This window comes from Lissotriton vulgaris, chromosome 7, assembly GCF_964263255.1.
Source record: "Lissotriton vulgaris chromosome 7, aLisVul1.2, whole genome shotgun sequence".
NCBI classification, from domain to species: domain Eukaryota; kingdom Metazoa; phylum Chordata; class Amphibia; order Caudata; family Salamandridae; genus Lissotriton; species Lissotriton vulgaris.
In genome coordinates, this window is record NC_141695.1 from 518,234,400 (window position 1) to 518,253,937 (window position 19,538).

The 19,538-nt window shown below is 47.8% G+C and overlaps 1 protein-coding gene across 1 annotated transcript in view; it reads right to left on the reverse strand.

Annotated features, from left to right (window-relative positions):
- Positions 1 to 19,538, reverse strand: part of RAB40B (RAB40B, member RAS oncogene family) — a 369,612-nt gene that overhangs the window by 197,566 nt on the left and 152,508 nt on the right. The window contains exon 4 of the mRNA XM_086930598.1: positions 17,144 to 17,204. Coding sequence (XP_086786724.1) covers positions 17,144 to 17,204 — 61 coding nt within the window. The remainder of the gene's footprint in view (positions 1 to 17,143; positions 17,205 to 19,538) is intronic.

Genomic DNA, 19,538 nt, shown 5'->3' on the forward strand with positions numbered 1-19,538 from the left:
GGAAGAAAACTGGCAATTCTATTGACTGATTGATATGGAAAGTGGATATAACTTTTGGGATAAACTTGGGGTTAGTACGGAGCACTACCTTATTGTGGTGTATTTGCATGGAAGGTTGACAATGGTTAGTGCTTGTAGCTCACTCACTCGCCTGAGGGAGGTAATGGCAATTAAAAATGCCACCTTCCATGTTAAGAATTGTAATTCACATGAATGGAGTGGTTCGAAAGGTGGCCCCATAAGTCTGGTAAGTACTACGTTTAAGTTCCAGACTGGCGAAGGTGGATGTTTTGGAGGGATAATTCTTTTAAGTCCTTCCATAAAAGCTTTGATAAGTGGTATTCTGAACAGAGACACGCGTTATCTGTTTTGGAGATATGCTGCTATAGCAGCAAGGTGTAGCCTTATGGAAGAGTATGCTAGATTGCATCTTTGCAGATGTAACAAGTAACAGATTATGTTTTGGATGGAGGCATCTAATGGATTGATTTGGTTATTATTGCAATAAATTACAAATCTTTTCCATTTAACTGCATAGCATGCTCTAGTAGTTGAGCGTCTTGCTTCCTTGATAATGTTCATACAGTCTGGAGGCAAGTTAAGATATCCGAACTCTAAGACTTCAAGAGCCAGATAGCTAGCTTCATTTGATTGGGATCTGGGTGCCTGATTTCGCCATGGTTCTGAGTTAGTAGATGTGGCGATAGTCGCAGTCTTTGGTGGGGAACTACTGAGAGTTCTAGGAGCGTCGTGTACCATGGCCGTCTTGCCCATGTGGGAGCAACCAGGATCATTCTGAATCACTGTTGCTTTAGTTTGCGTGCCACTAATGGAATCAGTGGTGTTGGTGGAAAAGCGTACGTAAATCTGCCTGACCAGTCCATCCATATCGCATTGCCTTGTGACAACGGGTGTGGGAACCTGGCGGCAAAGGATTGGCATTTTGAGTTTTCTTTTGTGGCAAACAGATCTATCTCTGGATGTCCCCATTTTTGGAAGAATGGTTGGAGAACTTGAGGGTGAATCTCCCATTTGTGTATCTGTTGGCTGGGTCTGCTTAGTAGATCTGCGATCTGATTGTCTATTCCTGGGAGGTGCTCTGCCATGAGAAAGATGTTTTTTGGAATTGCCCACCTCCATATGCTCTGTGCTAGGTGAGACAGCATCGGAGAGTGTGTCCCTCCCTGTTTCTGGATGTAGTACATGGCTGTCATGTTGTCCGTCCGGATTAACACAGCCTTGTTGTACAAGTATTTCTGGAAGGCTTTCATTGCTAGAAATACTGCTAGCAACTATAAGTGGTTTATATGCAGTGTCTTTTGCTTGACTGTCCAGAGCCCTTGGACTGTGTATTGAAGTAGGTGGGCTCCCCAACCTGTTAGTGATGCATCCGCTGTTAATACTACTTGTGGAACTGGGTCTTGGAACAGTTGCCCCTGGGAAAGGTTTTGTGGGTTCCACCACTGCAGAGAGTTGTAAGTGCGACTGTCTACCAACACTAGGTCTTTTAGTTGTCCTTGAGCTTGGTTCCACTGCCATGCTAGGCATTCCTGCAATGGACGCATTTAAAGTCGGGTATGAGGGACAATGAATATGCAGGAGGCCATCATGCCTATAAGCTGCATGAACACTCGAACTGGCAAGGAGTGCTGAGGCTGAAATCTTTGAATCAGAGACTGCATGTTGGCTATCCTGGCTGGATTTGGATATGCCTTTGCCACTGAGGTATCTATTGTTGCTCCCAGATATTGTTGTATGTGGGAGGGCTGCAGATGTGATTTTGGGTAATTATGGAAAATCCCAGACTGTACAGTAGCTGGATTGACGGAGACGTATGGTTTGCACACTGTGCGTATGAGTTGGCTTTTATGAGCCAATTGTCCAGGTAGGGGAACACATGGATGTGTGGCCTTCATAAGTGTGCTGCTACTACTGCTAGGCATTTGTAAAAGCCCTTGGTGCTGTAGTAATCCCGAAGGGGAGAACTTTGAATTGATAGTGGTGACCTTCTATTGTGAACCTGAGGTATTTCCTGTGAGCTGGATGTATAGGTATGTGAAAATATGCATCTTTGAGGTCTAATGTAGCGATGAAGTCGCCTTGCTGGACTAACGGGAGTACTTGTTGTAGAGTGATCATATGGAAATGCTCTGAAGGTATGTATTGGTTCAGAGGTCTGAGGTCCAATATTGGTCTGAGGGACCAGTCTTTTTTGGGAATAAGGAAGTATAGGGAGTATACTCCTGTCCCCTGATGTAGATCTCGATGTCCTAGCTTTGATCCATTCCTTGATAACTGTGTAGGACCCAATATGGATATGTAATGAATATTTAAAGTTCGCTTGAAAAATAATTTTCTCTATGTGCTAACAGTACTATCTGTGTAAATAGATGTTCTGTATTATAGTCAAAATGCCGTTTGGGCTACAAATTCTGTCAACTGTGAAGGACTTTATATGGATATGTAATGAATATCTAATGTTCACTTGAAAAACTATTTTCTCTATGTGCCAATAATATTATCTATGTAAATACATGTTTAATACCTGTTTGTACCTGACTGTTCACATTCGACCTAAACACATAACTGGTGATCTGCAAAAGTCGAGAAGTTCACTCAGTGTTTTTTATGTATCGAGAGATGTCTAGATCTAGCTCTGTACGTTATCTGCATGGCATTTTTCCAAAATGGATAAGATGCTTTTTCTCTTTTGAATCCTATGCCCAATACAGCTCAGTATAAAACACATGCTGTTACATTTCAACCATATGTCAAATACAGTTTAGTATGTATTTCAATAAATAGAATGCCGTTTATAAATAAAGTTTTTGTTGAGACAATTGGTAAACAATAGGCCGCTAGGCAAGACTCATCGATTTAGTCCTTCGTTAATTTTGAGGATGGCCGCATTTGACCACCTAACCGCACCGCCTACCACATTTTGCTTAATAACACTAACGCTTTAATCGTACGGCCTACCTCACTTCCCTTATTAATATTAACGCTTTAACCAGGCTTACATCCAAAGGTTAGCCAGATGGATATGGATCCAACAAATGAAGCTCAGCGTTTATGCTAACTCTATCTATATATGTCTGTAATTAATCAGATTATTCTGATACATTACGACAACGTGTCATTTTAATATATTTCACGATGTATATATCACATATTGATTGTGATACAGATGGATAACTGAGGACATCAGTTTCTTCATTCAAACTATCCACTCAAAGATGGCTGACACCCAGGCAGGATATATTTGCCATGGAACGTCTGGTGAATCGAATAAGTCCCATTTCAATCTCCAAACAATAGAATAAAATGAGCCCGGCCAGGCTTGAAAATCCCTGCCACTTTCGTGCTTCCCGAGCGAGACGTTCAGATTTACTAAACAAGACTCATTCATTGGCCTCCTTTCTTTCTTTTAAAACAACTCTGCAAGAACTGATGCATTCTCGTAGCAGGTACATTTCACTAATTCTTGCGATGTACCTGTTCTCAAGCATTACTATCTATTCCCCAACTTAGCAACAAAATGCATGGCTGAAACGGCAAAATATTGATATGCACGTTGTTTAATCCCTCTACTTTTTCGAGCAATATATTTCAATTGCCCACTGGAGAGCATACGCCTTACCCTAAATCTACCAGACTTTCTGATGAAAGTGACTGCTCGATATCATATGGCAAATCTTTCTATTCCTCGGTGAAACGATTAAATACCGATATGCACGTTTTCTAATCCCTCTAGTTTTTCGAGCAATATATTTAAATTTCCCACTGGATAGCATTCGCCTTATGCAAAAATTTAACAAACCCTTCAATGTAAAAGACCGCTCGAAACCATATGGCAAATCTAACATCTTAAATATATTAAATATACTACATGTTTTTTAAATTAGGAGATTTGTCGATACTGAGAGTGCTGCATAAACTGCCAAGCAGCTACGCCCCTGGCTGAAGATTGTTTTGACTTCAGGTACTTGATCCAGATTCTGTATATAATTCTACTTTACACTGTGGGGGACTACATGGCTGCTCCACTCTATTTATGCCAAGGATTTTTTAGGTTATTCTGTGCATAAGCCGAATATGATAGTAGGCACGAACCGAGCGTGAACACTGTTTATCTATTCATGACAAGATTAGAGAATAATAATCAACCTATGATAGAGCTCCCAATGATGTTAACCGCACATCTATTGTCATAGTGAACAACTCTCTGCTTGCATATGGACTAAAGGCAATGCCATTTTCCATATTGTATACCACATAGACCAGTTATTTTTCAATATACTTTAAGCTGTGATTTTTTTCAAATGCATATCCTTTAAATGCAGGATAAAACTTTAGGCTATAGGAGCATTGTATTATGACATCATTAGGTGATATGACAACAAAATGTTTATACATATATGTTTCAGAATTTTTTCAGCTAATGAGATACCGGCGAAGATATTAGCCATCCGCCCATAGGACGCTTACCTAACGTCAGCTAAGGTACATACAGACTTCCATAAAAATTGTCCTGCCCAGTTTATGGGCAGAGTAGAGCAGAACATATCGTCACAAAAATAGAAAAAACTCAGGTGTTCTGCGCCTGCATTGATTCATTGTTGTAGTCCCAACTATAATTTGATATGTGTTATTTAACTCATGCAAACTGTTTTTTTTTTTAAACCATGTAGCTCTAAAAGATGAATGTATGCATAAAACAAGATTATGTAATGTCTAGATGCTACCGATATACATATGACCATTATTGTAAGATAGATCAGGATTGCAAATATCATGAAATAGGCTTCTGATGCAAATATATGTTCGTAGTGTAAAATCACGGGTGTGATATGTATAGAATGTATACATTTTTATTTGTTAAATTGGATATAGAATATGACAATAATAATATTTCTATATCGTTTGTAGGGTCTTCAGAAATATCATCTTGTCCTGAAGATGGTCTCATCAATTGTATGCTAGAGACCGAAACGTCGACTCGCGCTTTTTCTCTGTCCAAGTGGATGTACTAACTGTAATTAGGGAGAAAAGCTTTCCAATGAAGTGTTCAATTCTAATTTTAACATTTACTTCTTGCAACATTGTTGATATTTACTGTGTACCCTTTTTAATCTTTTGAATTGTATTAAATACAAATATTTCATACATACACCCGTTTCGCTTTTGCCCTTCATGTTCAGATCACGAACTGTGACTGTTTGAATTTGAAGGATTAATCTTTGTTGCTCCTTTGCATGATTGACCAAAATCACTTCGAGTCACAAAAATTGCGCTCCTTACCTGAAGTTATAAATTAGACAAACAAAATCCCTTGAAGGTACCTTTACCCTACTATATTTCTTGCCCGAACCCTCAAGGGTATATTGGGTTGCTCGCTTCTTCGCTACTACTGCTAGGCATTTTGTAAAAACCCTTGGTGCTGTAGTAATCCCGAAGGGGAGCCAATCAATCAAAGACATTTATATTGCGCACTACTCACCCGGAGGGTCTCAAGGCGCTTGGGGAGCGGGGGTCCGCTACTGCTCGAACAGCCAGGTCTTGAGCTGCTTCCTGAAGGCGGAGGTGGGTCGGGAGGGAGTTCCAGGTCTTGGCGGCCAGGTGGGAGAAGGACCTTCCTCCTTTTGTGGCTCTTCGGATGCGGGGGACGGCGGCGAGGGCGTGGCTGGTCGATCGGAGATGGCGTGTGGGAGCGTAGAAGTTGAGGCGGCTGTTGAGGTAACTCGGGCCTTGGTTGTGTAGGGCTTTGTGTGCGTGGGTGAGGAGCCGGAAGGTGATTCTCTTGTTGACCGGGAGCCAGTGCAGGTCTCTCAGGTGTCCGGAGATGTGGCTGTGTCTGGGGATGTCGAGGATGAGTCTCGCTGAGGCGTTCTGGATTCGCTGGAGTCTCTTCTGGAGCTTGGCGGTTGTTCCGGCGTAGAGGGTGTTGCCGTAGTCCAGACGGCTGGTGACGAGGGCCTGGGTGACCGTCTTCCTGGTCTCGGTGGGGATCCACCGGAAGATCTTACGTAGCATGCGCAGGATGTTGAAACAAGACGAGGAGACGGCGTTGACTTGTCTGGTCATGGAGAGGGAGGAGTCCAGGATGAAGCCCAGGTTGCGCGCGTGGTCTGTCGGTTTGGGTGCGGTGCCCAGGGCGAGGGGCCACCAGGAGTCGTCCCAGGCGGAGGGTGAGGAGCCCAGGATGAGGACTTCCGTCTTGTCTGAGTTCAGTTTCAGGCGGCTGGTCATCATCCACTCGGCTACGTCTTTCATCCCTTCTTGTAGGTTGGCTCTGGCGGTGGCGGGGTCGTTGGTAAGGTAGAGGATTAGCTGTGTGTCGTCGGCGTAGGAGATGATGTTGAGGTTGTTCTGGCGTGCGATGGCCGCAAGGGGGCTCATGTAGACATTGAAGAGGGTGGGGCTGAGCGAGGAGCCCTGAGGAATGCCGCAGATGACTTCGGTGGCCTCTGACCTGAACGGGGGTAGGCGGACTCTCTGTGTCCTTCCAGCGAGGAAGGAGATGATCCACTCCAGTGCCTTCTCCTGGATTCCGACGTTGCTGAGGCGCTGCACTAGGGTGCGGTGGCAGACAGTGTTGAATGCTGCGGAGAGGTCTAGGAGGATGAGGGCCGCTGTTTCTCCGTTGTCGAGCAGGGCTCGGATGTCGTCGGTGGCAGCGATGAGGGCGGTCTCGGTGCTGTGGTTGGCCCTGAAGCCCGACTGTGAGGGGTCGAGGGATCCATTTGTCTCGAGGAAGGCAGCCAGTTGCTTGTTGACGGTCTTCTCGATGACTTTGGCTGGAAACGGGAGGAGCGAGATGGGGCGGTAGTTTTTGAGTTCGGTGGGGTCCGCTGTTGGTTTCTTTAGTAGAGCGCCGAGTTCGGCGTGCTTCCAGCTCTCAGGGAAGGTGGCGGTGTCGAAGGAGGTGTTGATGATGTCCCGCAGGTGGGGTGCGATGACAGCGTCGGCCATGTTGAAGACGTGGTGAGGGCAGGGGTCGGTTGGAGATCCGGAGTGGATGGAGTTCATCGTGCGGATGGTGTCTTCGGGGTTGATCGGGGTCCAGGCGCGGATGGTGGCGGTGGGGGGCGTTGGTGCGGTCGTGGGGAGCGTTGTTTGTGGGCTGAAGCTGCTGTGTATGTCAGCGATCTTGTTGTGGAAGTAGGAGGCGAGGGAGTTGCAGAGGTCTTGCGATGGGGTGATGTTGTTGTTTCCGGCGTTGGGGTTGGAGAGCTCTTTCACGATGTTGAAGAGTTCCTTGCTGTTGTGTGCGTTGTTGTCCAGCTGCTCCTTTGAATTTTTAATTGATAGTGGTGACCTTCTATTGTGAACCTGAGGTATTTCCTGCGAGCTGGATGTATAGGTATGTGAAAATATGCATCTTTGAGGTCTAATGTAGCGATGAAGTCACCTTGCTGGAGTAACGGGAGTACTTGTGTAGAGTGATCCTATGGAAATGCTCTGAAAGTATGTATTGGTTCAGAGGTCTGAGGTCCAATATTGGTCTGAGGGACCCGTCTTTTTTAGGAATAAGGAAGTATAGGGAGTATATTCCTGTCCCCTGATGTTGGAAAGGGACTGGCTCTATGGCTCCTTTTCCAGCATGGATGTCACCTCTTGTTGTAACAGCGTGATGTGTTCTTTGGACATTGGACGGTGTTTGGGTGGTATGTTGGGTGGAGTACAAGTGAGTTCCAGGCAATAACCATACTGGATAATTTGTCTCACCCACCTGTCTGTGGTAATTGTGTTCCAGACTGGTAGGAATTGTGTTATTCTGCCTCCGACTGGTGTTGAGTGGTCTGGAGGGAGTGAGAACAAGTCACTGTTTGGTGGCGGTGGAGGCTCTGGTGTTGTTGCCGCAACATCCCCTGCCCTTGTTATTGTTGCCTCTATAACTTCCTTTGTTGGAGCCTTTATTAAAGGTGCTCCGAGTATTACTTTTGAATACAGAGGAAGTTTGGGATGTGTTGCCTCTACCTGAGCCTCAAAAGGAGGAGCAGCGAAAGTAACTCCTAGATTGTTGAAACTAAAGTGCGCCCATAGACTTCGCAGTATCAGTATCTTTTTTCATCTCTTCTAAGATGGTGTCTACTGCAGGGCCAACCAAGAAATCTTGGTTAACTGGCTGGTTGAAGATAGTTGACTGTACTTCATTCTTAAATCCGGAAATGCCTAGCCACGCATGCCAGCGCAGTAATACGCTAGTGTTGATGGACCTGGCTGCTGTGTCAGCTGCGTCAAGTGCACATTTAATGGAAGCGTTTGTGATAAACTAGCCTTCCTGTATTAGGTCGTTAGCTTTAGCTTTAAAAGCTTCTGGCAGGTGTTGTAGTAAACCCTCCAGTTGGTCATAATGTGCTCTATCGTAGCGTGCTAATAGAGCATGTGTGTTTGCAATTCTCCAAGTGTTTGCTGCTTGGGATGCCACTCTTTTGCCTGAGGCTTCTAATATCCTTGACTCCTTGTCAGGAGGGGGAGCATCTCCTGTTTGTGAATTAGCTCGCTTTTGAGCGTTTGATACAACTAGTGAGTCTAAAGGCAACTGTGACTTAATATAAGAAGGGTCTGTAGGGGCTGCTTTATACTTTTTCTCAATACTGGCATTGAGGACACGCGCTCTGGCTGGGTCTTTCAATAGGTCTGGTGCGTGTTTTAGTACCCCTTTTAACATAGGAAGTTTACATACACTCTTTTCTGAAGTTGGAAACGTATCAAATAGGAAATCCTCTTCTATTGGGTCAGTGTGCATGTCTACATTATGATATTTAGCTGCCCTATCCACTAGTTGGTTAAAGACAATGGTGTCGTCAGTAGGCGACGGCTTTGTAGGATATTTAGAGGTGTCAGGGATGGGTTGTGGGTCGCATGTATAATGAAATGAAATGAAATGAAATGAAAAATTGCATTTGTATAGCGCATAACCGCCCTGGGGCCTCGCAGCGCTTGAAGATAAAATGGTTTTAGCGCAGGCTCGGGGCAGATCAGAGAGATTTAGCAAACAAATGCGTTTTTAGGGCCTTTCTGAACGAGAGGAGGTTGCTGTTACCCCGGATGGCAAAGGGGAGGGCATTCCAGAGTCTGGTCGCCGAATGGGAAAAAGAGCGGCCACTCCAACGGGCTTTGTTAATTTTAGAGGAGGTGGCCAGCTGCAGGGTACCAGACCAAAGGGGGCGTGTTGGAACATAAGGCGTAACCAGAGGGTGCAGAATCGCTGGGCCTACACGGTGAAAGGATTTGTGCATGATGCACAGAGCTTTAAACTGCACTCTGGCAGCCATTGGGAGCCAATGAAGGTCCTTCAGAGCCTTCCTCGCCGACTGCCGACGGGACAGATTGAACAATAGGCGGGCCGCACTGTTTTGTGTGACCTGGAGCCTCTGAAGGACCGAAGCCGGTGCTCCCAGGTAGAGAGCGTTCCCGTAATCCAGGCGAGAGAGAATGAGGGCCTGGACCATGATCCTCCTCGCCTGGAAAGGGAGCAAAGGGAGCACCCGCCGGAGCATCCTCATTAGTCCGAAGCAAGTGGCAGCAGTCTTAGTAGCCTGGACAGAGAAATCAAGGGCAGTGTCAAGCCAGATCCCGAGGCTCTTTATCTGGGACTTGGGCGCAGGAGGAGCGCCAAGACATGGTGGCCAGACGGGTGCAAGAGCAGACGGGGAGGGATTTCCAAGGAGAATGATGTCTGTCTTCTCCCCGTTAAGCTTGAGACAGGAAGCTTGCATCCAGCTGGCAACAGCCTCTAGACAGGGGCCTAAGGTGTTGGATGATCCATCTGCGTGGTCTAACGAGACCACCAGCTGCGTATCATCCGCGTAGGTGACTATACGCACACCAAAGGGATGGACTATCCTGTCCAGAGGTTCCATGTAGGCGTTAAAGAGGGTCGGGCTCAGGGAGGAGCCCTGAGGGACCCCACACCTGAGAGGATGTTTAGGAGAGACTGTCTCACCCTCAAAGACCCGGAAAAAGCACTCACTCAAAAAGGAGGTAAGCCAGTCCAGAGCTGCGCCCGACACGCCCATGCCCGCCAGTCGGTATACTAGCGTGGCATGGTTCACCGTGTCGAACGCGGCACTAAGGTCTAACAGGATAATGGCCACCTTTCCTCCCCGATCCAAAGTCGTTCTTGCTTCCTCTGTGACCACCAACATGGCAGTTTTTGTGCCATGTTGAGGGCAAAAACCTGTCTGGGAGGCACGCAACAGACAGTTGGACTCCAGATAGTCTATTAAGATATTGTTGGTATGCCTCTCCAGCAGTTTACTCAACCAGGGAAGCAACGAAATGGGGCGGTAGTTGGACAGGTTGTTCTGGTCCAGGGAGGGTTTCTTGAGAAGCGCCCTCACCATGGCACACTTCCAAGCGAGTGGGACCGACCTGGACACAATGGAGGTGTTTAAAGCTTCCAGGATCACAGGACGAATAACGTCCAGTGCCTTGACAAGGATCCGGGGGGGTGCCGGGTCATTGGGGGAGCCAGAAGAAACCTTGAAGATTAATCTATCCAGGCTGGCGGCATCAAGAAGCGGAATTGTGTCCAGTTTGCAGGGAACCGAGGAGTCAGCTGGCCTAGGAGGGACGGAGGGGGTATTGACTGTAGGATTACTAAAAGATGAATATATGGTCGAGATTTTCTTGGAGAAAAAGGCAGCTAGCTCATTACAGCGGTCTTGTGCCCCTTCAACAGAAGGACGCTCAGCCGGAGCTGAAATGAGGGACTTAGCTATCCTAAAGATTTCTCTGGGCGCATTTGCTGCAGCACTAATTTTACCTTCATAGAAGGAGGTTTGCGCCATTTTAATCTCTGATTTATAGAGCCTCATTGCGGACCTGTATTCGTCTTTCCTAGACTGAGAATGGTCCTTCCTCCACGCTCTCTCTAGTTTGCGGCAGTCAAGCTTTAATAACCTCAGAGCAGGAGTGTACCAGGGTGCAACTTTAGGTCTTCTGATGAGATTACAAGGGCGCTTGGGAAGAACTTGGTCTAAAGTGCTGGAGATCCAGTGATCAAAGTTGCTAGAAGCTGAGGCAGGGTTCAAGGCCTTTCTCGGGGGGTCTTGAGTAAGGGCCGTTGTCCAATCGGTGAGGGGAAGTGAGGACCATTTCCTGCCCATGTACTTTATAGAGGCTTCAGGAGGGGGACAAGAGTTAGAAAGCCAGGTGAACGGTGTCAAAAAATGATCGGTCCAAGGCAGAGAAACAGGGGACTCTACATTAAGGTTGATATTACTGTATATGTGATCGAGAAGATGTCCCTTCTTATGGGTCGCCTGATAGCCTCTCTGGCAGAGGTCTAACGCTTGCATGTTGGCCCGCAAGTTATTAGCTGCCGTATCCTGGGGGTCATCTGAATGGATATTAAAATCCCCAAGCAGAGTGAGGTTAGATGAGGTCACGGCTGCGTTAGCGGTGAGATCAGTAATTTGAGTGATAAAATTGTTGAGGGAGCCTGGTGGTCGATAGAGTAGAATACCAGAAAAAGTGGTGGTAGGGGAGAGATCAAGTGCAAAGTGTAAGCTCTCACAGGTCAGCAAGGAATTAGAGGTGACCCGACACTTAAAGGTGTCCCTATATATAATAGCTAAGCCCCCGCCTCTCCCCGATTGGCGGTCGAGGTGCTTAAGGGTGTAGCCTGGAGGAGTGGCCCATATTAAGGACGGGTCGTTGTCAATCTGAAGCCAAGTTTCCGTTAAAAATAGGGCATCAGGATTAAGCTCATCAATCAACAGATGCAACTCTGTGGAGTGTTTAGGTAGCGACCGGCAATTAAGGAGATACAATCTCCAAAACTCTTCCAACGGGAGGGAGCCGCTACATGGGCGGGAGGTGCTCCATGTACAGTGCTTGCAGTGATGGTCGGTGTTAGCTGGAGAGACGGAATGGCAGCTGGAAGGACTGACAGGGGGGCGTAAGGAGGTTAACCACAAAGAGTTGTAGACCACTTGATTACCGACCATGATGCCGGTCACCACCCCAGACCAGGACCAGCGAGAAGCGTCTGGACGCGGACTGGCGCAGACTGGCTTCTCTTTGGCGCCTCTTCGGCGCGTATACGGTGCTACCGCAGCGCGTCACCGCTGCGCGGGATAGGAAGAGGTCATATAGATTAGGCCAGGGTGGAGACTAGCCCGTCAACCTCCCCAAGATGGCTGCCCAGAATGGGACAACCAGGAAGTGGTGTCGCTTAAGCCTCCCTCCACACAATCAGCACAAGCTGTGGTGGACCGGGGAGTAGCGACCAGAAAACAGGTAAGAGGCACAGCAATGTAATTTAAAAACACATATTCTTCAATCAATAGGTTTTTAAATTGTTAAAACGAAGTAGCAGCAATCTAATTTTAAAAACACATATTCATAGTCAATAGGTCTTTAAAATTATTAAAAACGAAAGTAGCAGCTTGCAGAACTCCTGGTCGCATTCAAGCACTAGCGCTATGATCTTTGTTGGTAAGTGATCGTGCGCGCAATACTCCCGCCTTAAAATAGTGAGGGCCAGGGGGGAGACTAGCCCGTCAACCTCCCCAAGATGGCTGCCCAGAATGGGACAACCAGGAAGTGGTGTCGCTTAAGCCTCCCTCCACACAATCAGCACAAGCTGTGTGTACCGGGGAGTAGCGACCAGAAAACAGGTAAGAGGCACAGCAATGTAATTTAAAAACACATATTCTTCAATCAATAGGTTTTTAAATTAATAAGGATCATTCTGGTAATCCCATGTGTTATCCTGTATATCTTGATCCTCAGGTTCTACAAAATTATCTTGAGGATCTTCTTCTATGTTTTCTGTCTCATCATAACCTGATGTAGGAGAGTAAGGCACAAAAGGCATGTTAGGATAGAAAGGAGGAGTAAAAGGCCTTGAAGGGGATGTTCCAAAGTCTTTTTTTCTTTGGAAGACCAGGGGAAGAAGTGTCAGTGTCTTTTCTTCCTGTGATAAACTGTTACGCGTGCTGTTTCAGGGTCTATATACAGTTTAGGTTGTTCTGCGCTCACTGGATCAGGATGGAAAAGTTCTTCCTCAACTGTCCGTGGTTTTGGCGCCGATGATTTTGGCTTAGTCACTTGTTTGTGGTGAGTCTTGGGCTCGAGGGCCTTCTGCTGTGGAGCTTTTTTCGGCTCGACTGCTGTTTTCGGGTAGGTGACATTTTTCGGGTCGGCGACTCCCTTTTGTTCGACGTCTTTTGTTGGCTTTACTGCCTTTTTTGGTACGTCGACTTTCTTTGGTTCGGTGGCCTTTTTCGGATCGACAGGTTTTTTCGGGTCGATAACCTTTTTTGGATCGACCAGTTTTTTCGCAGACTCAACTGCCTTCTTCGGGTCGACAGGATTTTTAGTGTGACCTGTTTTTTGTTGGTCGACACTCTTTTTCGGCTCGGCGGACTTTGTCGGGTCGACTATTTTTTGGGGATCGACGACCCTTTTTGTTTCAACGCCCTTTTTTGTATCGACGAGTATCTTCGGCTCGGTTCGGTGGCCTTTTTGGGAAGAGTGTAGCTCGTTCCCGGGGTATCAGAAGGCTTGGGTTTGGTCTTCGGAGCCGAACCGGAAGGCGGGGCCTCTGAAGGAGTTTGTCGATCTCGGCTAAGGCCTTTAGGTGATGCTTTGACCGGAGCCTTGTCTTGAGATGGAAGCGGGGTTGGGGGCTTGGTCCTCACGGTTTGCCCCCGTGTGATCTGGTCATCCGACTGGTCTTCTACGGTGACAAATTCTAGGTCGGAGTCCGCCGCTTCTGGGAGGTCATGTTCGTCTTCAAAAATGTTCTCCAGTTCCGGTGCCTGTCGCTGCATCTCTTGTCTAGCGGCCCTTCCGTTCCGGATAGTTTTCTTCTATCGGAACTGAGCACAAGCTGGACAGTTTTCCTCGTTGTGCTTGGGAGATAGGCACTTGTTGCATACTCTATGTATTTTTGTATGTGGGAATTTGGAGTGACATTGTGGGCACCTTTTAAACGGGGTCCTTTCCATCGGCAGCAGGCCCAGGTTGCGTCGAAAAGGCCCAACGGTCCGCGCCGACGACCGGATCGAGATGGAAAGTCTTATTGAGTCAAGGGGTACCGAACGAGAACAATACCGTCGAGGTAGAAGGCCTTTTGGCCTAAGAAAGTTAAAAAGTTTTGGTTCCGAAGTGGGAGTTGAGGAATAGCATCCGAACCCAATGGCGGAAAAAAACAATCTGAAGATGGAGAAGATGCCCATGCGCACTGTAGTCCAGGGGAGAAGTCACCTATCTTGTGATACTTCGAAGACTCTTCCAGGACAACAAAGTGCAAACATCCGGACCCAACACTAGGCGGCGATCTATGCTAAGATATGAATTCAGCAGCCCACATGCCTCAAACAGATAGTCCGTCATCACAGGATGACCAGCAACGGGTCAGTGTGGGTTCCATGTTGTGACCAAGTGTCCGAGGTCACTTTCCGCCCACCCCAGAAGTAGCAACATAGAGCCAAATCAGCTGAACATCTCAAGAGTCCGCTGTTGTGCCCTGCGTGGAAGTCTCCGACATGAAGGCAAGGGCGTCCTGTTGACCCTCGTCAACGCCAGCTGGAGGGGGAGACCTCCGGATCCCCGGCTGTGCCACGGCAATCCTCTTCCTCGTCCGGGGGCGGAAACCCTAGCAGCTGGCAGGCCTCGGCGAGTGAGCGCAACTGTGTCAGCTTCTCATTGTGCCTGAAGATGAGTCTGAAGGGATGGTCCCACGAGTAGGGCCCCCCCCCTGTCAGAGGTAGTTCATGACAGGTCTGAACTGGCGCCTCCTATGAAGGGTGAGGAGAGCTAGGTCCTGGTATGTGAATTGAAAAGCATCCTGGTGAAGGTAAACAGATCTTCCATGGCTGTTGTGTTTTTAATTCTCCCGAATACAGATGTTGTGTCTCCAGGAGGGGTTCTCCAGGTCCTCCAGGTGGAGCTGTATATCGAGGTGCTGTTGGAGGGTGGCCAGTTCAATGTCCCGGTTATCTCCTTTGTTTTCCATGGTGGCAACCTTTCTCCGAGGCCATCCACATCCCTACTAATGTCCTTTATTTCGATGGTGAGGTCCTTTTTCACTGTCTGCAGCTCCTCCCTTAGTGCTGCATAGAGGGACTCCAAGAAAATCAAAGTGATGCGTTCCTCCTTTGCTCTTCCGGCGTCCTCAGATGCCGATTTGCCAGGTGTGGCCTGCGCCATGACGGGTGTGTTCTGCGAGGAAGCGAATAGGTCTTTTAGCGATTTGTCTCTTTTCACCCTCGTCGTGGACATAGTCCGGGACCCCGGTGACAGAGCGGAGGGGCCCAACATTAGGAGGCAAGAGTGAGGTGGAGATTCGCGTGGAACACTGCAATGCTGGTGCGCAAGTCGTGCACATTGAGTGTACTCCGCTGTACCACCCTGCCCCACCTCCCGCTCGGACCAGGCTAGGAGGCAGAGATTAATGTAGGTGCCCCCACCAGTGTGGATGACATCTGGCCGGGCGGAGACCCCGGCACTGCTGGAGTTATTGCTCCCAGCGACTGGACTGTAGCGGAGGGCCCCAGCAGGTGCCTCGAACGTCAGGCAGGGTGTGTGTACGAGTAGGCCCCCCCTGCAGTCATAGGTAGTCCGTGACAGGTCTGAACTGGCGCCTCCTATGAAGGGTGAGGAGAGCTAGGTCCTGGTACAGAACCGGGTTCTGACCCTGGAAGAAGATTGGATGCATGGCTCTGCATTGGTTAGGATTTCTTCTTTTATCCTGAAGTCGTTTACACATACACAGATATCTGCAGGTGGGGCGTTGCTTGCCGTGGTGGCTCAACTCGATGGGCACGATACAATTTAAAAGGGGTGTCTGCATGACACCCAGAATGTGATTGAAAAGCATCCTGGTGAAGGCAAACAGATCCTCCATGGCTGTTGTGTGTTTAATTCCCCCCGAATACAGATGTTGTGTCTCCGGGAGGGGTTCTCCAGGTCCTCCAGGTGGCGCCGTATGGGCAGGTGTGGTGATCACAGGGGGGAGCAGGCGGCCCAGCGAGTGCTCCACCGGCGCATTCCCCAGACAGTCACCTTCACGGGCCCCCGCTGTACCCCTCGACGTCCGCGCTCCTCACCCTGTGTTTTGGTGCAGTGGCGCAAGGTGTTGATCTTCTTTCCTGCAAGCCCTGTGTGCTGTTCCAGATCGGGCCTGTGCCGCTCCGGGATTTGGCTACTGGGGATCGCCGTCAGGAGTTGTCTCCAAGGCTCCGCTACCCCATGTGGCACGTGGCTGTGCTAGCTGGCTATTTCCCTCTTGTCTCACTGGAGCTGTGGGGCCTCTGGGGAAGTCCGACCATGGCAGGAGAGATCACGTAGGCAGAGAGTGGGGGCAGGGCAGGGCAGGGCAGGGCAGGGCATCTTGACTGCTGGGTGGTGTGGTGTCTGGCCTGTGGGAGGAGTCCCTTCCTCTCGTTGTCGTCGCGGGCAAAAGCGGAGCTCTGGTGAGCGGCAGGCGACCGGGACCGTGGGGGATGCTCCTCCGCTCTGATCGGTGATTCAGCTCTCCCTCCGCCTTAACTGGCTTCTGGCGACGGCCTGCAGTCTCTGACCGGGAACCGCTTGTGGATCCCGGGAAGAAGCTCTCCAAGCCCACGGGTGATCTGCTAGAATTCCAGCCTCTCCCGACAGCGATGCGGTGCTCAGTAGGGCTTGCAGTGGAGAAAACGCTCGCTTTAAGTCACATCAGGGCAGACGGCTGGCAGGAGCTCATTCACGGCACGTCATATCGTGCCCCCATCTTATCCACGCCCCCAACATATTATTTTAAAGGTTACAACGTATATGACGGATCATTCTTCATTTGAGCACACCATGAATATTCTGTTGCCTTGTTATCATATTTTGAAGGTCCAAGAATAATAGTGACTTACGAAATAATCCCAAAGACTATCTACAGAACACAGGTCAAGCATTTTACAGCATCCTACACAGAAGCTGTAGGTGGGCTACACCTGGTTTTCACCCCACTGTTTAGTTTTTACGATTCCTCTCGAAAGCATTTGACAATATGTCATAAACAGGACATAAAATACCAATGTAATTAAACAATTGTTGGGTACATTTAAAGAACCTTACAATGTTAATTATTACTGTCTTGTAAACAGCATGTGTCATGGATGAGATTCCATATAAAAGCTTAAAGACTTACCTGAGCTCCTCTGGAATAAGAACGAAAGATAGTGCAAAATCTTCCTTGACCCGATGTATCCCTAGAAGAAAAAATGACATTACGTGTTTTCCTAAAATTGGTTGAATTTATTTACCAGTTTTAACACTGTACAGAATGAAGGAGTACTGGTACAATTAACAAAGGAGTATGCTTTTAATATTGTGTAAAGGTTTTAGTACTTGTTAAACCTAACAGACTGATGGCATACTAAACATTTGGTAATGCCTTATCTGATAGAGACACTATCTAGTCGCAGATTCCTTACCTTAGAATTATTCCCAGATGCCAGACTGAGTCCGGAATTATTTCCATGAGCAGTACCCCTGCACGCCTGTAGGGAGCATCAATCTTCTTTGTGTGGCATCGTCGGCATCAGTCACGCCAGAGTTGACGTGCACAGTGCCTAACATCAGTTTAGCCACAAATAATACGGACCACTCGTGTGGAAAACTAGGGCCCTGAAAGGAAACAGCCCTATCCCTAGAAATCAGTTTTTAGAGCACGGAAGATGGATGGGTAGGTAAGGAATCTTTGGCTAGTTAGAGTCTTTGCTAGATAAGACAGCACTGAAGGTAAGTCACTTGTTCATCTGATAGAGACTTCTAGCCATAGATTCCGTACCTTAGAATAGATACCCAAGCAATACCTCCCCGCAGGTGGGTCTACTAAAAAGTCCTGCAAGACCGAATAGGCAAGGTGCCGGTCCTGATGGATGGGTCTGCCCAGGCAGCAGTGGTTTGTGAACTTGTGCAAAGAAGCTCACGTTGGTGCCTGGCAGATGACCAGACTGGGACTTTGTGTGCTTCCGCAGTGGTCATAGCCTTGGATCTGGTGGAATGATTAGGCAAGCCCTCAGGAGGTTGCTTCTTGGCCAATACATAGCAGATTACAGTGCACAGCATGATCCCTCTGGAGAAGGTCTCCTTCTGCATGGCCTTTCCCTACTTTTCTCTGACATACAGCAAGATGAGTTAGTCCTCCACTTTGAACTCTAGCGTGCAGTCAAGGTAGAACAACACTCTTTTTGGGTCCAGCCGGTGAAGTCACTCCTCCTCCTTAAAAGGATGTGGAGGAGTGAAAAAGAAGGCAGAGTGATGGACTGTCATACATTAAAGGGTGTGGTGACTCGGTAGAAAGGAAGCTCTAGTTCGTAGAATCAGTTTGTCTGGGTAGAAGTTCAGGTATAGGGGCATGGATGACAAAGCCGGAAGCTCATGGATCCTGCGGGTAAGGGTAAGGAGCCTGAGAAGACAGCTGTGCAAGTCCGCAAAGGGAATGCACATCAAGAACATCATGACGAGATTAAGGTCCCACTGAGATAAAGGGAGGAGGAGGAAACAAAGGTTACAAACCTTTCAAGAACCTGTGTACAATAGGTGATTTGAAGAGCCATGGCTGGTCATGTAACCGCAGAAAAGCTGAATTAACAGAAAGATAAGCCTTTTAAGGTGCCCAGAGCAGAGTCCTGCTGGGAAAGGGAAATAATAAAGAGAAGAAACTGAGAAAGGAGAGCAGAAAGGGGGTCAACCTGCTTTACTGCACAACATGTCACAAATGTGCCCCAACAGCAGGCGTATAACTTTTTGGTTGAGGGCTGCATGACTACCAGAATAACATCGCTGATTTCGAGCAGAAGTTCGACAGCTGTCAACTGTAGCCACTCAGTCGCCACACAAGAAGGCAGAGCGTCAACAGGTTTCGGTAGTTAACCCTCCCCAGATACTGCGACAGAAGATCCTCCCAAAGGGGCAGCCTGATCAGAGGACCGATGGCCATGCACAACAGCTTGGGAAACCAAAGTCTCCGAGCCAAGTCTGGAGCCACATGAATGACTTGGACCCAGTTGTTCCTGATTTTCTTGAGAACTCTGGGCAGGAGTGGTTTGGGCGGAAAGGCTACAGGAGCTCCACTCGAGATGAAAAGTTATGCTGAGCGAGAGCCGCCTTAGAAACTTGAGTGTGCAGAACTACTGACATTGTGTGTTCTCTGGGGTGACAAACAGATCTAACCAAGGCTCTACTCACTGCTGAAAAGGACCATGCACCACATTTGCTGGCGATGCAATTCATAATTCGCTAGGCATCTTTGGCTCCGCTCCATGGATCTGGAACTCTCTCCCTCCTGAAATTCGAAAACTCACCTCAACGGGTGCCTTCAAAATGGAAGTAACATGATTTGTATGTGCAAGTTCTTACCCTAATTTGTTTTTTTTTATTTGCTTGAAGATAATGAACTTTTACCCTCATCTCTTGTACTGATGTTTTATATCCCCATTCCTAATCTTTTCTTCCCCTCCCAGTCCCGCTATATATATATAATTATGTGTATATATATTTTTTTTCTTTTTTGTTTCTTCAACTATTGTATTGCTTTG